This window comes from Elgaria multicarinata, chromosome 20, assembly GCF_023053635.1.
Source record: "Elgaria multicarinata webbii isolate HBS135686 ecotype San Diego chromosome 20, rElgMul1.1.pri, whole genome shotgun sequence".
NCBI lineage: Eukaryota > Metazoa > Chordata > Lepidosauria > Squamata > Anguidae > Elgaria > Elgaria multicarinata.
The window spans coordinates 20,076,891-20,093,669 of NC_086190.1; the positions used below are offsets into that span (position 1 = coordinate 20,076,891).

Genomic DNA, 16,779 nt, shown 5'->3' on the forward strand with positions numbered 1-16,779 from the left:
TTTTGTGCTGATGAGCTAGAAGAACTCCGGAATTTGAACACTGCTCACTTTCAAAGCAATGACAGCATAAAGCATAGACGTTGTCCCTACTCCTCTGTTTTTCTACATCCCGTGAAAGCAACACATCCCTTGCCAGAAAGAACACCTATCAGAACTTGGAAGCTAAGTAAGAAGTGGTGCCTGACTTTTGCTCTTTTTCCCCCCTCTTCCCTCCCCATCCTCTTTCCTTTTGTGTCGTGTCTTTTAAATTGTAAGCCAGAGGGCAGAGACTGCCTCATTACTAATCCTTGTAAGCTGCTTGGGGAGCCTCTTTCAGGATGAACAGCAGGGTGAAAAGGCTGTAAATAAATAAATCCCAGGGAAGTGTGTACTAACTCCAACCCTAAATTCTAGGGCAGTGTTTCTTTCTTTGGCATCCTCAATTCTCGCCTGGCTGTCCTTGTCTTGCAGTGATGCCAGGGGCGCGATTATACAGCCATTGGCCTAGCCTGCCTCGCAGGGCTGTTGTGACAATGAGGCAAGACAATCCCCCAGATCTCCAAGATCCAGCCACCCATTCCAAAGCCCTGCTACTCCCTTTGGGCTTCTTGAAGCACCAGCTGCCCCCACGACTGCACTGCTCGAGCACAAGTGTTTAAACACTTGTCGCAGAATATCATCCCCGCAGTTTCTGAGTTTGGCAAAGGCCGCCCCCTTCTCACACATGCTCACGAGGGAAACACAGACACCTCATGGGCGTCAGAAGGACAAGCGGAGGCAGTAAAAACACTCCAGCCGTGGGCCGCATGAACAAAAGGGCGATTCCTGGTGACTCGCGCTGCATTACATGCTGAGCGCACAGCTCTTTGGCACACAGTTGTGCCCGGTGCCATATTCCGGAAGGGATGCTCTTCTCAGCGGGAATGTGGGGGGCACTGGCTGGGGCCAAGCCCTTCCCAGAGCCCCTTGGCTACCAACGTGGCCTATAAAGCCCTACTGCCTGACTTCTCATGGCTGTGGGAAGACAAGAGAGAATTCAACGGGAGGTTTTCACAGGGGAGAGGTTCGTGAATGCTACCTTTCCAGGTCCCCGTGGCCCATCTCCAGGTGACAGAAGGCGAGTGGGGGGTGGGGGAGAGTGGAATGGAGATGGAGGTCTGAAGCCAGGGTCTCAGAGCAGCCAGGAAGCAAAGCAGCCCTCGTGGTGGCAGAGTGTGGTTGTGTGTCTGTGACAAATGACACGGGGTGGCCAAGTGGCCAGCGGTGGCCCGCAAGTGCAGCAGCGTCCGTCGTCTGCCTTCTGGTTCCTTAAAGGCCTCATGCAGGAGCGGGAGTTCTGCCACATCCCCAGCGCCCTCCGTGCGCCACGCCGCATGGTCCAAAGCGGAGGGGAATCCGACAGCCTCTGTGCTTCTGGCCTCGCTAGATCATGCTGCTGGGTAAAAAGCTGCTTGCTGTGCATGGAGGAGAGAAACCAAAAAGAAACCAGGGCGGCACGGTTAGAATATCGTGGCAACACCTGGCTACAAATGGGTCAAGATCCATGGAATAGGGTCAGGGAGGCTCAGCACTGGGCAGAATGGTGCTAGGAAACCCCAGGCTTTGAATAGGGGAGCAAGATGGCAAATGTTACAAACCTGAAAAGAGGGGCAAAAAACAGGCCTAATATGGGGGGGGGGGGCTGATGGGGCCAAGAGGGGGAGAAGGGGAGATATCCTGGTTCCCAACATAAAAGCACTCGAGTCACAGAGATGTAAAACGTCCATAGAGGCCACAGTTGCGCCCTCATCTTGAAGACAAACCAAGAAGGACTGGCAGCAGGGCCTGTGGCCCAGCAGACCCAGCTTCTCTCCTCCCTTCTTACTTCTTCCCGTGTAGTGGAGAGGGCTCAACCTTGGCATAAACCGGGGCGGTGTTATGGGGAGGGGTACTGAACCCTTCCAGCTCAAGGGAGGGGGGGAATTCACGAGAGAGAGTGGGGGGGGGAATGCCCAAGAGCCAGGCCACCCCACAGCGTGGGAGCATCCCAAAATGCCCCCACCCAGCAGGGGAAGGCATGGGCTACGTGCTTGTGACTGGGAGGAGTGGGATCCACTTACCACAAGGGCGCCGGCGGGTCCCGCTCCACATAGTGCAAACACATCACGAGAGCACCAGGAACACAACACGGGGCACGCCGCACCACAACACACCGAGATCACGCCACACTTGCGCAGGCTCAACTCACAGCTACCCAGAAGCAGTGGCAGGGGGTGCGTGGGCGAGGGGGTTACCCCAAAAGGGGCCTGCTGGGTCTTCTGCCTCCTCTCAGGCCAACTGCAGGAGCTCGGGGGTGCGGGGGCTGTGGTTGTGGGGGAGGCCCACGTGGTGGGGTTATGGCAGCTGCCCGTTCCCGACAGGCTGGGCCTGGCAATGTAAGCAGGCTCTGGGCCTTGGCTTCTCAGGGTTCTTCAACTGGCATGATGCGTGGCCACCACTTCTAATTCCTTCTCGCTGGACACCCAACAAGATGTGTGTGGGCTTGATCCAAGGGGAGGGTCAGCAATCGGTCAGGATGCTGGGGGGCGGGCGTGTCCGCTTCTCTAGAGCCCCCCTGCCCTGGTCTTAGGGCTTTGCCCAATGACAGCACAGCAAACCCTCAGAGTTGCTACAGAGAGAGAGAGGTCCTGGAGCAGAAGCGTGGCCAGGCGTCAGGCACATCCTCTGAACTGGGAGCCCCAGAACCTCGTTCTGGCTGGGCCACGAGTTGGCTTTGGAGAAGGACATCCACTCTCTATATGCCCAGAGGCATTCTTGCCTTGTTGCATCCCTGCGGGAGGCTCAAGCAACCCTAAAAGCAGACCTTGGGCCAAAGGCTGGTTCTGCTTTGTGCAATTCGTCTGCTGAAATGAATTGTGAGCAATAGACACACATTTCAGATAACCTGTTCCAATGCTCATAGATATGTATCATTGTTTTTATACTGTTTATGTTTTTGATGGTTTTACATTTTGTATACTTTTTAATGTTCACTGTTTTAAACTTTTGTAAACTGCCCAGAGAGCTTTGGCAATGGGGCGGTATATAAATGTAATAAATCAATCAAATCAATCAATTTGCTACTTTTTAAATTTGTTATGCTTGTAGCCCACTCCCTCCACTCCCAGTGAGTCCAAGGTGGTTCGTGTGGTCTGCCCGCCCCCCCATGTTTATCCTCACAACAACCCTGTGAGGTAGGTAAAGCTGAGAGTCAGAGACTGGTCTCAAGTCACCCAGTGAGCTTCATAGCAAGCGGGGACTAGAACCCCGGTCTCTCGCATCCCAGTCCAATGCTCTAACCACTACACTGCTCTGCTGCTCAACATGAACAAACATGAATGCTGATCAGACTCTCCCCTGTAGGCAGGACCAGAAAGGGCAAGGGGAGAGAACAAAACAAGGCCTTTCCTTTGAGTATCCAGATTCTGGGGCAGTTCAGGGGGTCTTCAGGAGAACCGGCCAGAAACGCAGGTCCAGGGAGGGGGGCGCCCAGCCCCCCCTGCCTTGCTGCCGGGTGTTTGGCACCAACAAGGAGACACGCACACACAGAGGCGCCCGAGTGCGGAAGAGGCACTGACCTGGTGAGGGAGAGGAGTCGCGACTCACCGTCAGCAGCACGTCCTGGTTGTCTGCCAGGGCCTGCTTGGCCAGGTAGCGCTCCCGCTTGATCTTCACCTCCAGGGATTCAGGGACATCCGGGACCAGCCAGTCAATGAGGCGCAGGCAGAAGAAGACGACATGCTGCAAGGGAGGAGAAGAGGGAGCGTCGGCATGTGCCCAGGGCTTCCCCTGCGTTCGTCGCTTTCACCCTTGTAAGGACCCGGTGAGGTCGGCTGGCATTTGCTCTCCCCGTGTTGCAGATGGGAAGACTGAGGCCAAGAGAGAGTGGCTTCCCTAGAGCTCATTTGAACTGGGGGCTTCTCGATCCAGAGCTCAGTCACAGGGCTGAGACACGTGCACAGGCATCTGCGTGGAGGAGGAGGAGGAGGAGGAGGAGGGCGCACTCTTAAGAATTGTGTCCCCAAAAATTCACAAGAGACGGATTAATATGAAACTCTGCAGAGGTGAAATTCATTTCCCTAACCAGTCGACATCTATGCCAGATCAGAATTCAGCAAATGTCACGTATATATTTTTTAGTTATTTTTAATATTAGACACAAAGACTGTTCAGGTAGGAGATTATTCAAGTAAGCTTGCAATCCTACGCATGTTTAGGCAGAGAAAAAAAAGTCCTACAGCTGGCTGGGGAATGCTGGGAGTTGTAGGGCTTTTATTTTGTCTAAACATGCAAAGGATTGCAGCTTAAATAAAGCAAATTAAATTAAAATGGAATGAAACAGAATCCAGTTAAATCAGACGATTATATTCAGTTACAGGAGACAATCCAAGTGCAGATTGACAGCGTACGTTTGACCACAGGAGCCCAAAACACGGCTTGTAGTCTTCTCTCCTCTTTTAGTTTCACCTGGGAAATGAGTTTGTGTCGCCTGGAGAAAATCCGTTTGGAATAAAGTCTGAAAATGGATTGCAGATTAGCTTATTTTACGGATATGACAGACATAATTGACTTGGACGTCAAAGATGCCTCCCTTGCCTCCAGCCAGACAAGACGACCGCCGGCTGCAAACGGGGCAGCGCCTCCTTCCGTTTGATCTATTTGCGAAGTGTTGTGCGCTGCCTGGCGTCTAAAAGCGATTCCTCAGTGGTGAACACTAAAGGAGGTGGGGAATCGACATGATTACCGGATTTCTCGTGGCTGTATTCTAAGGCTCTCTACCCCACCCTTCCAAGAGAAACATGGTGGGCCGCTTCGGTTTTCCCACCGAGCCGCAGTTCTTCTCACCTCGAAGGCGATGATGAAGCCCAAGCGAATGGCCAGCAATTTCCAGTAGAAGAGGGTGTAGCTCCCGTGGGCGTCGCGGAAGGCCTTGTACCTGGGGAGGCAGATGCCGGCACGGCCAGTCAGTGTGGCTGAGCAGCCACGGCCCGTGGCGGGCTGGGGCTGGTGGAAGAGGCCCGGCTCTGCTCACCGGCACATGGTGTGGTTGCTGTCCACGTAGCTGGGCGGGGAATAGGCCAGGGTGAAGTTGACGTAGCCGTGGAGGTGGCTGTCGTACTCATATTGGTAGAGGAGGCGTGGCAAGAAATCGGAGGTGAAGGCAATGAGGAAGGCCTGTGGGCAGAGCAAAGGCCACGGCTGGAACCCAGGCGGGAGCCTCTCTCGTTTGCCCCGTTCGCCGAAGGGGCACAGCTGCGCTGCAAACTCTACACATTCCCACCGGGTTCTGAGAGGTTCCTACGGTGCCCCCCACCAAGGCAACCCGGGAACAGCCGGCCTGCAGGCATGAGGGCTGCGGTGTACGCTGCTGCTGCTCTTTCTTCTCCTCACCACCACCGCTGTCTGGGTTGGAGCGAGAGGCGGTGAACAAGTAGGTTGCAATGGGGAAGAGAGGGGAGCAGCAGGGGGGTGCTGCTGGGGGTGCGGGCACTCGCCTGACGATGCCGACCCTTGGCACTGGCCTCGGGTAGTAGAATCGGCATCCCCCTCCCCTCCCCTCCCCTGGGCCTTGAGCGTGTTGGACGCGTGAGTCTGCACGTCTCCCGGACTCACGTTGACAATAACGGAGATTTGCGCCAGGACGTCCAGGATGAAGAACCAGACGCTTATGTCCTGGGCCCGCTCTGCCACAGGGCGGCGGTACTCGCAGACAAATTTCTGGGCGTCCAGGCGGATCTCCACCCAGTTGTTGAGCAGCGCAAAGAGTGGCGCCAGTGGGAATGCGGCCACAAAAATGGTGATGAAACCAAACTGGAGCACTAAGGAAGAGAGGAAGGAAGACAGACTAAGCGTCATCCGCCTGCCACATCTCAGTAGGGATCCTCACAACGCCCCTGAAGGGTAGGTCTCAGCTGCATCAGGTTTGGAGGAGGGAAGCTGAGAGGGGCTGCTTTTCTTGCTGATTCTGCTCTTGCTTCTGCAGGAGAGGGGTTTAAAGCAGAGGCACCTTGGCAGGGGAGGCTGCGGCCACAGCCTGCCTTGAACCAGGGCGGGGGGGGCTGGCCTTGATGACCTTCGAAGGCCCTTCCAATACTTCTGCCCCTATGAATTGTGCTACTTGGCTACTAGATTGGAAGGAGTGCTTTGTGACCAGCCACGCCCACCGTGGTGGCCATGTCATGAATGGGCAAGCCAGTCTCTCACGGCAGCCATCTTGTGAGAGTGTCCACGACACTCAAAATTCCAAAGGAGTTCACCAAAAAAGGGGGGTGGGCTGTGCTGAGCCAGGTGGGACTACAGGGAAGCTGCTCCGTCCGCCTGCAGAGGTTTGGCAGGCACAGAAGAGGGTCCCCCTAGCGGCTCCACCTCTCCTGCCCCGCTTACCCATCTCCAGGTACTCCTCAAAGAGGCCCTCGCACTCAATCAGCTCGTAGTCCTCCTCCCAGCGTTTTGGCTCCTGGCTGATCTGGGAGCCGCGCACCCGGGCCAGCTTCCGCTTCTGGCGCCAGGCCTTCAGCTTGCTGCAGGGGAAGAAAGGGGCAACGCGCTGGGGAACGGGCAAATGCTGGCTGGCGGCCCACACTGCGAGACCTCCCAGGGCCCTTGGCGGGGCTGCAAGAGCCCAGCTGCCCGTCTGTCCGCCCAGCAGCCAGAGCCCAAGAGGAAGGGGACGTGTGGACAGTCCCCCCCCCAGCCCCACTCACGGAAAAAGGAACTCCTGGATGTTGCTGACAATCTGCTTCCCGACCATGATGATGAAGAGTTGCTGGGCCAGCTCAATGAGGCATCCGCCTGGACCGCACTGCAGGGAGGGAGAGGGAGAGGGAGCGGGCAGTTGGACCCCTGCGCAGCTCAGGAGAGACTTCTGCGACACGGGTGCTGAGCCTCTGAATGCCAAGAGGTGCCCCTGGCCTGCCTAGGAATTGGGGGCCCAGCTGCTCGTGGTGAGCCTATTTCTCCCACCTCGGACTTTGGTTAAACAGGTGTGGCAGGCTTTCCTTTGTACTGTTTCAAACAGTGACAAACCTGTTTGATCAGTGTCAACAGCAGGACAGAAACAAATTGCCACAGAAAGCAAAGCCTCTCCTGGACTGGGAAACGTTCGGTTGGCTCTGGCGTTAGCATCCAACCCAGCAATGCCCAGAAAGCGGAACCAGAAAATGGCAACCCGCTCCCCAAGAGGAACAATTGGTCTTGTCTGCCCCAGCACTTACGTCTTCGTTCCTCATGCCCAGGAGTTTTCCATATTGACCGGGGTAGCCCACAAACCTGCAGGGACAGAGGGAGGTGTCTGACGCTGCACAGGGCTGCCTCAGGCCATGTGAATCGCACCCCAGGAACAGGAGCACCACAGTGATAGCCCTGGGCACTGCCGTCGGGGCCCTGGGTCCTGACTGCTGGATTGGGCCAGGTGGGTCTCCCAGCTACACCCAAGCAGCTCCGCAGCTCCACTGGGAAGCTGCTCTGCTGGCCGGGACCCATCCTGAGCCCCTGCAAAAGGGCTGGATTCTGCAGCGACATCCATCCCACCCCCCAAATGGCCTCCTCCTCCTCCTCCCCCCCCCATTGCTGCATCCCGTACCGGCCTTTGAAGAAAGCCACATAGAAAGGGGAGGAGTAGAAGTTGACAAACTGGAAGATGAAGACTTTGAAGGTGAAGGCGTCCTCATGCTGCGTCTGAGTCCGGTGCATCTCTGCAAAGGCGGCACGAGCAGGGGATGTGACGTGTGTGTGAGGTATGCCAGCCATGGAAGCTCAGAAGTAGCGCGGAGGGACATGAGCAGGAAGCCCAATCGTGGCTCAAAACTTCAGGAGTTCCAAGAAGCTGCTTGCTACAACTGGCACCAGGGAGGCCGGTGAGCCTCACGTGTGCAAAAGTGCCCCACCCTCCGTGGTCCGGCCATGGCAACATTGGGGGGTGGCTGGTGTTTCCCCCAGGCAGCTGGGAGGGGAAGGGGGGTGTCCGACTCACCCCACCTGGTGAGCTTCTCGGCTAGAGAGGTGTAGACTTGGCTCATGAGGAGAATGAGGACCAGATTGACCATGGAGCTGCTGATGTTGGCGATGTTCCCTGCCTGCGGGACACGGGAGGAGTGACGCGGCCCGTGGTCCCCCCCCCCACTTGGTCTGCCCCCAAAGCGCCTCTCTCCACAAACTCAGAAGTGGGGGGCTTCATTCTTGGTTGGAGCTCTCTAAACTCCCCCAGGAGAGACCCCAGCCAGAAAGACCACAGGGGCTAGGTGTGTATGGCCCACATCAGAGAACACGCTTGGGCAGGACAGGTTAATCCAAAAGGAGTCAAATCAGCCAAGAGTCTTGTGGCACCTTGAAGACTAACACATTCATTCTGACCAGAGCTTTCCCCAAGGAGTGCCCCCTCCAGACCTGTTGGATTGCAACTCACATCATTCCCAGCCAACCTGGCCAATAGCTTTCGTGGACCTCAGTCCACTTCATTCAATGCAGGCTCATGAAAGCGTCTGTCGGAACAAACGTGCCCCAGCCTCCTTGCTGCAACAGACGAACGTGGCTCCCTCTCCAGAAGGGCCTGGAAGACCCACAAGGGGAGGCTCCCCACGGCCTCTGCCAGTCCGCCTGTGGCCACAGCCCCAGGCCTTCCCCGCGGAGGGTGGGAGCCAAGCGCCAGGCCAAGCGCAACACTGCAGCAGGGCTCTTTTCTCTTTCACTCACCTGGGTCATCAAGATCGTGTTCCCCGTGTGGTACATCATGGTGCTGACGATCCCACGGTACATGATCACCGACACCAAGAAGATCATTACCACGCAGAGCTGGGCGGGGAGAGAACCGAAGCATTTGGCGGCAAGAGAGGGGGGACTTACAGTATATAATTCCTGGTTACAATCCCTGTCCTCAAGGCACAACATGAAAGGAAAGGGGATGGGGAGGGAGGAGGAAAAGAAGCAGCAGCAAAGCTCAGACACCAGATCCTCAGTTTCAAAGTTTGTAGAAGTGTTCTTTCTGGCAAAGATGAGCAAAACAAGCTCCCAGCACAAGACTGTGACCACAAACACAATTAATTCACTCCACACAGGTGGCTTGGAAAATCTCTGGATTGGACCAAGTTTGGGGCGGGGAGAGACCGAAGGATGTTGGTGGACTTAGATAGGGATCCCCCCCGCCACACACACTCCTGAGGGCCTCTGTGTGGGGCAAGCGCATGGGTGCAGCTCACCATGATGATAATGGCCATGGACCCGGTCAGGATGCGCGAGAGCCGGTCCCGCTCGGGGAAGTAGGGCTCCTTCACCCCCGTGACGGGGTTCTGCTCCATGCAAGGGGCCCTGGCCGCAAACTCAGGCCGAGGCCGTTCCTGGAAAAGGGAGAGAGGCAGGGAGGACCTGATGGTTCCTGGAGAGAAGCGGCCGCATTCCTAAACGGAGGAAGCCCACTGGACTCAACAGCATCGACTCCTCTTCAGGATCATAATGTCCACCTGGCATTGTTCAGGATTCTTTATCTATCTTGCTGTTTTGTTGGTCCCTTTGCTTAGTAGATATTTGTATCACCCTGGGAATGTGGATCGGCCCCTGAAGGGTACCACGTACAATTTTAGACATGAATAAACATGGAAATGTTTTCATATCCAATCCTGGGATGTGTGCATTGTGTGCATGGTCAGTTTCACCGGCCTCCCTGTGTCAGCAGAAACTGGAAGCTGCCGCCTCACCCAGGTAGGGGCAAAGAAGCCACCAGGGCCACAGAAACAGCCACGAAAACTCTGCCAACCCCCCACTGCTTGGGAGTCCCCAGTGCCCACGTGGGCACCTGACTTTCGGACTTGCACGGAGTTTCACTGCCTGGCTGGGTGGCTCTGCAGCACCCACCCCACCTCCGGAAGGATAAGGAGAGGCCTGGGGTCCCGGCCCAGCCCAGCCCAGATCCGGCTTCCACTTGCCTCCTCCTCTTGGAAATCCATACAGTCCCAGTGGTGGGCCAGGGTGGCGTTTTTCCGCTTCCAGTATTCCAGGAAGCTCACAGCCCAGAAGGACATGAAGATGCTGAAGAAGACCGTGCCTGGATGGTCAAAGAGGTAGCCCACCTGGTGGGACGACAGCAGAGAGAGAGGGGAGCGAGAAGCCAGCCCCCTTGAGCGATTCCTGCCAGGCTGCCAGGCACAGGCACCACCGCCACCATTATGGTCTGCCAAGAGTGAGCAGACTTCACGCTTCCAGGATTTTTGGTTTTTGTATTAGAACCCACCAATCAGAGCCTGTTGTAAAAGGCGACCACTACAGCTCCCAGCATGCTCTAGGGTCTATGACGTCACAGCGACCCTCTTCTTCCTCTCCCCCCGCCCCACTCCTCACCTTCGCCATGGGGCAGATCTCGGAGATGTTCCAGTTGCCACAAGTGTCACAAAGGGGGCACATGAGGAACTGCCCCCCACTGCTACAGATCTCTTGCCTGAAAGGAGCAGAGGGAGGGAGGGGGTCAGTGGAAGATGCCACCCTAAGGAGAGGCACCCAAGGGCATCTCCTCACAGCCTCCGACCCGTATTGGATCCCCTTCGATTTCCTCAGTCCGCACCAGGGCTTAAATCTGACACTGAGCTGGGGGTGAGGGGGGATGGTAAATAAGTGGAGCTCAGCAGCCTTGGAGTGCATGTGGAGAGAGTGCCTCTGAACATACCTACATAGACAGATAGCTATCTGATTGAGTGAGGCCGGGAAGGGGAAGGGGAAGATGAGAGAGCGCAAGCAAGGGTCTCGAGTCAGAGGGCATCACATGCAGGCAGGAGCATGTGAGAGGAGCCTACGGAGAAGCTGGGCCCTGCCTGTAGCCCAGTCTCTTGCTTCCTACAGTGGACAGCCAGATGCCCTGCGGTGGGGGGGGGGCAGGTTCCCAGGGGCACAAGGGCAGCAGCTCTCCAGCGACCACCTTCAGGGGCAAAACCAGCCCCCTTCAGACGTGGTTATGCTCCTAACAGTCATGTCTCAGAGGCACATTCAACTCTTGCTGGGTCAGACCAAGGTGAATCTGTCTAGCTCAGTGTCCTGCTTCCAGTGGCAGAGCTAGGAAAAGCTTCATCAGTTGAATTCCCACCTTGGGGGTGTGTGTGCTGTGGTAAGGGAAACCCTGGGACTCCCCCAGGCTGGCTGTTTTGCCCCCACCCTCTCCGCCCCACTCACGCGGGCGTGTTTGTCCCCATGGCGAAGAGGCCGGCCAGGAACACAAACGTGCCAACGACTGCAGCCGGAAGCAGCCAAGCCGTGTAGAAGCCTGCGAGGGAAGAGGCCCAAGGTGGGGGCTGTGAGCGCTGACCAGACCCCCCCCCAGCCCCTCCCTCCTCCCAGAATACTGCCCCCACCTCTCTCTCTCTCCTGGGAAGAGCCATGTGTAGGAAGGATCGCGCTGGAGTGCCAGGGCTCAGCCCCGCAGGAGACACGAGGCCGTTCCCAAGGGGGAGAAATTCTCTCTGAGCACGCGCGGTGCATGACTTTGTTCAAGCTGGCCCTCCAAAGCATGAGAAGGGAGCCTCTGACCATGCACAGAGTTCACAGCCTGCCACTAGACACTCCGATGCGTGAGTCTCCCCCAACTTGGTGTCCTTCAGATGTTCCAGCTAAGCTGGCTGGAGATGATGGGAATTGCCATGGGAAGCAGCTGGACCTGAGCAAAACGTCCAGCTTGCTGGGGTGGGGGGAGGATGGGTCCCGTTGGGAGAGGCGGAACGGGCGGCCCCGCTCCAGAGTGCAGCTCACCCAGCCAGGCGAAGTAGATGGCCACTTTCTCTCCAAAGTACGCCCGGATGTGGTCCAGGGGCTGGTACTTGTACCAACATCGCCACTGGGCCCAGAAGCGGAACAGGACCTGCCGGGGGTTCAGTGCCTCGCCCAGCACCTCGTAGTCGGGCAGCTCAAAGGGGCCCTGCAGGAGAGGGGAGGGGGAAGAGGGCCGTGCCGCCAATGTAGCAGAAGTGGCCCTCACCTGAGTGACAAACCTCAGCGGCCGGCACACTGTCGCTTAGGAGCCACTGCTCTTTTTTGAACCCCAAAGGGAAGCTCACGCCAGCACACGAGCCGTTCAGGGGACGTGGCCTCCAGGTGAAGTCAGCTAAAGGTCTGATATAATCTATTTCAAATATCCTCCAAATGCCCTATGGCATTTCTTCCACTGGAAAGTGAAATGGGGATGATAAAAAGCAGGAGAGAAGAGTGCCTTGGAGCATGCGCAGAGTGTCCCCCCTTTTCTTTACATCAGGACCTAAGGAGCTGCCTTCTACTGAGTGAGCCCTCTGGGTCCGTCTGGCCCAGTCTCGTCAGCACAGACTGGCAGCAGCGTCACCAGGGTTTCAGGCGGTGGTTTTTCCAGCCCTACTTGAGAGATGCTGCCGGGGGTTGAACCCGGCCCTTATTAATTAATTATTAATTACATTTCTATACCGCCCAATAGCCGGAGCTCTCTGGGCGGTTCACAAACATTAAAAACTTTCTGCCTGCAAGCAGGGGCTCCACCACGGAACTGCAGCCCCTCCCTCACCACCGGGGCCAGAACCAGCCCCCACTACAGGCGTCTGGGATTGAGGGGCGGGAGCAGCTTGGCCCCTCCCCTCTGCCCTCCAGCATCCCCTCACCTCGTGCAACGGGAAGGCGGCGGAGTACACGCCCTCGTTCAGCAGCCGGTCGATCCCGATCTCGGCGTGCTTCCGCTTCCCGTAGATGGTCCGGGCCAGGATCTCATACACCTGCCAGCAGGGTGGAGAGGGGCAGCGGCTGAGGAGGGGGGCAGCCGGGCGGAGAAGGCGAGCCAGAAGCCCCACTTCAGCCTTCTCCCTCTGTGCTCCTCTGCCCTACCGGGCCTTCTCCCCTGAACACTCACAATGCGATGCCTTTGCGTGTTGGTGAAGTAGGAGTTGTGCGAGTTGCTGCCCAGGAACCTGAGAGAGAGAGAAAGAGAGAACAGAAGGCATTTTGAACACAGGATTGGATGCACGGTGTTAAGAGAGCCGAACGTGGTCCGGGAGACAAGGAGTGATGCTTTCCAGGGCAGGCAGGGGTGCTGCTGTATTATTTGATTTGCCTTTGTCCCACTGTCACCTCTGCTCAAACAGGTTTTGGAGACAATCCCAAAACCTGCTAGACCTATTTGAACAGAGGTTGAAGTGGGATGAGGAGACCCACCTTGGGTCACCCGGACCCCTCGTTGGAACAGCCCCCAACGACTGCTCCTAGCCCTAAATCTTCTCCTGGTTCAGGCGGGGGCCTGTCTCCTGGCGGTCCAGGCCTGCCACAAACTGCCCGTCTCACCTCTCCTATCAGCAAGAGAGGGGGAATAATACTGGCCTACCCCTGCCAGCACCCTGTGACCTTTGGTTGTGAAAGTCACAACCAGAGAGTGGAAGGGAAACACTTTGAATGTTCCAAAGCACGACAGCAGTGCCCGCGTGTCACACATTTGGGGGCTGGAGCAAAGGGCCCAGAAGCTCAGCCCAGGGCCAAATCCACCGCTCCTAGTTTCGGTTCCCCAGATGGCCGTGCCCCACTCCCTGGCCCCACCCTTTCCCACGACCAGTCCCAGCTTGTGTGTCGTCATCCCCACCCCACCCCACACACATTCTGAGAAGTTGGAACCTCTCTCCGGAGGCTTCGTTGCTGGCTGGGAGCTCCGTAAGCTCAAAGAGGCTGGCGTTCAGGGGTGTTTCTGCCCCGCCCCTTATGCCTTTGGTACCGCCCACCTGTAGAATGTGGGCCCCAAGAGCATCTCCGAAATGGAATTTGGCCCTCAAAGTGAAGGGTGTTCCCAACCCCCCCTGGGCTGAGGCTAAGCAGCCACGTCTGCGTGACAGGGAGGAGGGAGGCAACATCCCACCCCAACTGAATGGGGGTGGCCTTGGGACTGGCAGCCCCCCCCCCCCCCCACGGTACCCCCCCCCCCCCCGCTCGCTCACTTGTCCAGCTTGGACTTGCGGAAGGCGCAGGTGTAGTAGTCCACGGGCTTCTTGGGCACCCTCTGCTCCATGACGTTGGGGACATGCAGCTTGTGGAGCAGGTCCGCTGAGCTGTTCCGGTCTGGGTTGGGGTGAGCCTACGGGGGGGACGGGACAGGAAGGAGCCACTGGGGTCTGATCGAGGGAAGGGAGGGAGGAAGCCGAACGCCCCCCTTCCATTCCCAGCCCCCGCCCCCAGTTGAGCCAGGCCCTCACCTGGAGCGGGGCCCGCATGCAGAGCTCTTCCGCGTAATACACCAGCACTTCCCAGGGTGCGCTCAGCTTCAGGTACTGGATGCTCTTGCGCTCGCTCCGCGTCTCCTCCTGCAATGGAGACGGCATGTGGGTCGGGGGTGGGAGGGCACTGAAGGGCTGCTGGTAACGCCCCCAGGGCCCACGCCACAACCACCCTCTTCTGCAGGTGGGAGGCCAGAGTGGGGCCAGTAGCCCAGGGCTCCTCTGGCCAGCCAAGGCTCGGGCCTCGCTGCCAAAACTCACAGAGCCGCCTCCCCGCCCATCACCTTCTCCATCAGGAGTCCGGCATTCCGCAGGTTCTTGAGGAATTTCCGCTTGCACCTCTCGCGCCGCCCATGGGCCTGCTCCCAGCCGCCCCCCGGATCTGCCCCCCTGTCGCCGTCGCGGTGGGGCGGCTTGCTCCGCCTCTTCTTCTTCGAGGGCCGCACCTTCTCTTCCCAGACCAGCACGAAGTCTGCAGGCAGAGCAGAAGGGGGCAGCTGGCTGGACGCCCAATTCGGAACGCCAGTGCGTGTGCAAAGCCTGGACACGTTGCTCTGATCGTGCTCTCACATGCTCTGAATGGGCAGAAGCGCTCTCTCTTGCTGTGACCACCAAGAAGGCGCTGGGGGGGGGGGAGCTTTTCTTCCATCAAGCAGCTCAGCTCTTGCAAGGCTTATCTTTTCAGCCTGCAAGGGAGTCAAGCCACTCTGGCACAATGCCAGAGCCGGAGGACCAAGGGTGGGGAGCGAAGGCAGAGGGCTTACCGATCTTCGTCTGCCCATCTCTGAAATAGTTGCCGCTGCCGGCGTCAGCGTAGTCGTATCCATCGGTGCCATAAACGTAGATGGGGGCGTCGTCCTCGTCCGCATCCTGTCAACACAAAGGGGGGGAGACCAGGTGTGGGGCCCAGACTGGCTCAGAGACTAAAGGCGGGGCCTCGTGTACAAGCTGGGGGAAGGGGGCAGCTGGGGTGGGAGCCAGGATGCAGAGGCCCAGGGTCTGGCCGGGAGACCACTGAAAGCCCCCCCCCCTCCTCAAATATACCAAGGCCCCTGTGAATATACCACCCTGGTATATTCACCCACCCTGCTTGGCCCACCATCCTGGGGTCTCCTCACCCTGCATTTAACTTCCGCCTGATAAGTCTCCTTAGCGGCCGGATCCTAGCGCAACGTGCCTACTGGCCACAACATTGTGCGCCAGTGGACTCCTGTTTCTGAGCAGAGGTGCGGCCCCAGGACCGCTTGAGATGGAAAGGGTCCGCCCTCTCTCTCCGGCCCCAGAGCTGGCTCGTGAGAACAGCCTTCCCCCAGATTGTTGGACTACAACTCCCATAACGCACGCCCCCGCCCCGCCAGCTTAGCTGGTCTGAGAATTATAAAAGTCCAACCCAACGGGGAGGGGGCTGCGTGATGAGGGTCCCTCTGAGCACACGCAGAGCGTTTTTTCTTGTTCGCTCAGCGAAACACACCCAAGGAAAAGCCTCCCAGGCCAGAGGCCCCGAGAGTGGGGAGCCCCGGGACTTCTCCGCCAGCCAGAGACACCTCCACCCACCCCACGCCCCGCTGTACTTACGAAGCTGCCTTCGGGGGCCCCGTTTGGCAGGTCGTCGGGGTCGCCCAAGAGGCCCGGGGGGCTCTGGCCCGGGCCCAGGAGCAAGCCGGTGTCCTGCGCCTCCGGCCTGGCGCCCTTCTTGCGGATCATGGTGCGCGGCGGCGGCGGGGCTCAGGAGAAGCCCCCCGGGGAAGGGGCTGGGGCCGGAGAGGAGACGCCCCCGATCATCGCTGCTCCTTCCAGGCCGCCTGTCTGCGCAGCATCTTCGGTCCGCGCAGGAGGTGCGGATGGGCAGGCGGGGGCGCAGGCGGGGGAGGCGAGCGGCCGGGGAAAGGGGGCTCCGGGGAGCCGTGCCAGCCCAGCCCCCGCCTCGATTGCAGCTCCCTGTGCCGCCCGGCTGCGTAGCTATGGAAATGTGCGGGAGGAGGAGGAGGAGCCCAGCCCCGGTGGCGGCGGCAGCAGGAAGGATGGTGCAAAGGTGGGCAGCAGGAAGCAGAGGACTCCTGGGGGAGCAGCAGCAGCGACTGCCGAGCAGCAGGGCGGCGCCCCCACCCCACGCCCGCGCATGACTGTGCCGGAGGCGGCGGCGGCTGCAGGGCTCCAGGTTTGGGGCAGGTGGGAGGGGGGGCCTTCCAGAAACCCACAAGCCCGGTCCCTGGGCTCACTGGAGCCCCCAAAGGGGAACCACTGACCAACTCCCACCCCCCGCCCCGCTAGTTCTAGGGAGGCCAAAAAAAGGGACAGTCAGGCTCCAGGACATGCTCGATATGACGAACGTGAGAGGAGGAGTGGGGAGAGGTCCTGGCACCCTAAGATGCCCCGCAACAGTATCTGGGGAACATGGTCGGGAGAGTGCTGCTGCACCTGTGTCCTGCCTGTGGGTTGGCCACTGTGGGGAACAGAGTGCAGGACTGGATGGACCCTGGGTCTGATCCAGCATCAAGGCTCTTCTTCTGCTCTTATGATGACACGGGATGCTCACAATCATTCCAACTGCTCTGGGGGAAAGCTGTCAGCGAGAGGCAGACAAGCCTTGCTCAGC

General features: G+C 58.4%; 1 protein-coding gene across 1 annotated transcript; it reads right to left on the reverse strand.

The window, feature by feature from the left end:
• Positions 1-1,264: 1,264 nt before the first annotated feature.
• LOC134411470 (anoctamin-7-like) lies at positions 1,265-15,962 on the reverse strand. The gene is made up of 23 exons (XM_063145293.1): positions 15,726-15,962; positions 14,948-15,053; positions 14,468-14,655; positions 14,163-14,270; positions 13,908-14,044; positions 12,839-12,896; positions 12,594-12,704; positions 11,722-11,887; positions 11,149-11,239; positions 10,327-10,423; positions 9,915-10,058; positions 9,192-9,329; positions 8,689-8,787; positions 7,970-8,072; positions 7,580-7,691; positions 7,212-7,266; positions 6,702-6,799; positions 6,382-6,518; positions 5,611-5,816; positions 5,030-5,172; positions 4,843-4,933; positions 3,576-3,738; positions 1,265-1,433 (listed from the first exon to the last, which is right to left on the reverse strand). The coding sequence occupies exons 1-23, from the start codon at positions 15,885-15,887 to the stop codon at positions 1,402-1,404; spliced, it is 2,745 nt and encodes a 914-aa protein (XP_063001363.1). The 5' UTR covers positions 15,888-15,962; the 3' UTR covers positions 1,265-1,401.
• Positions 15,963-16,779: the final 817 nt, after the last annotated feature.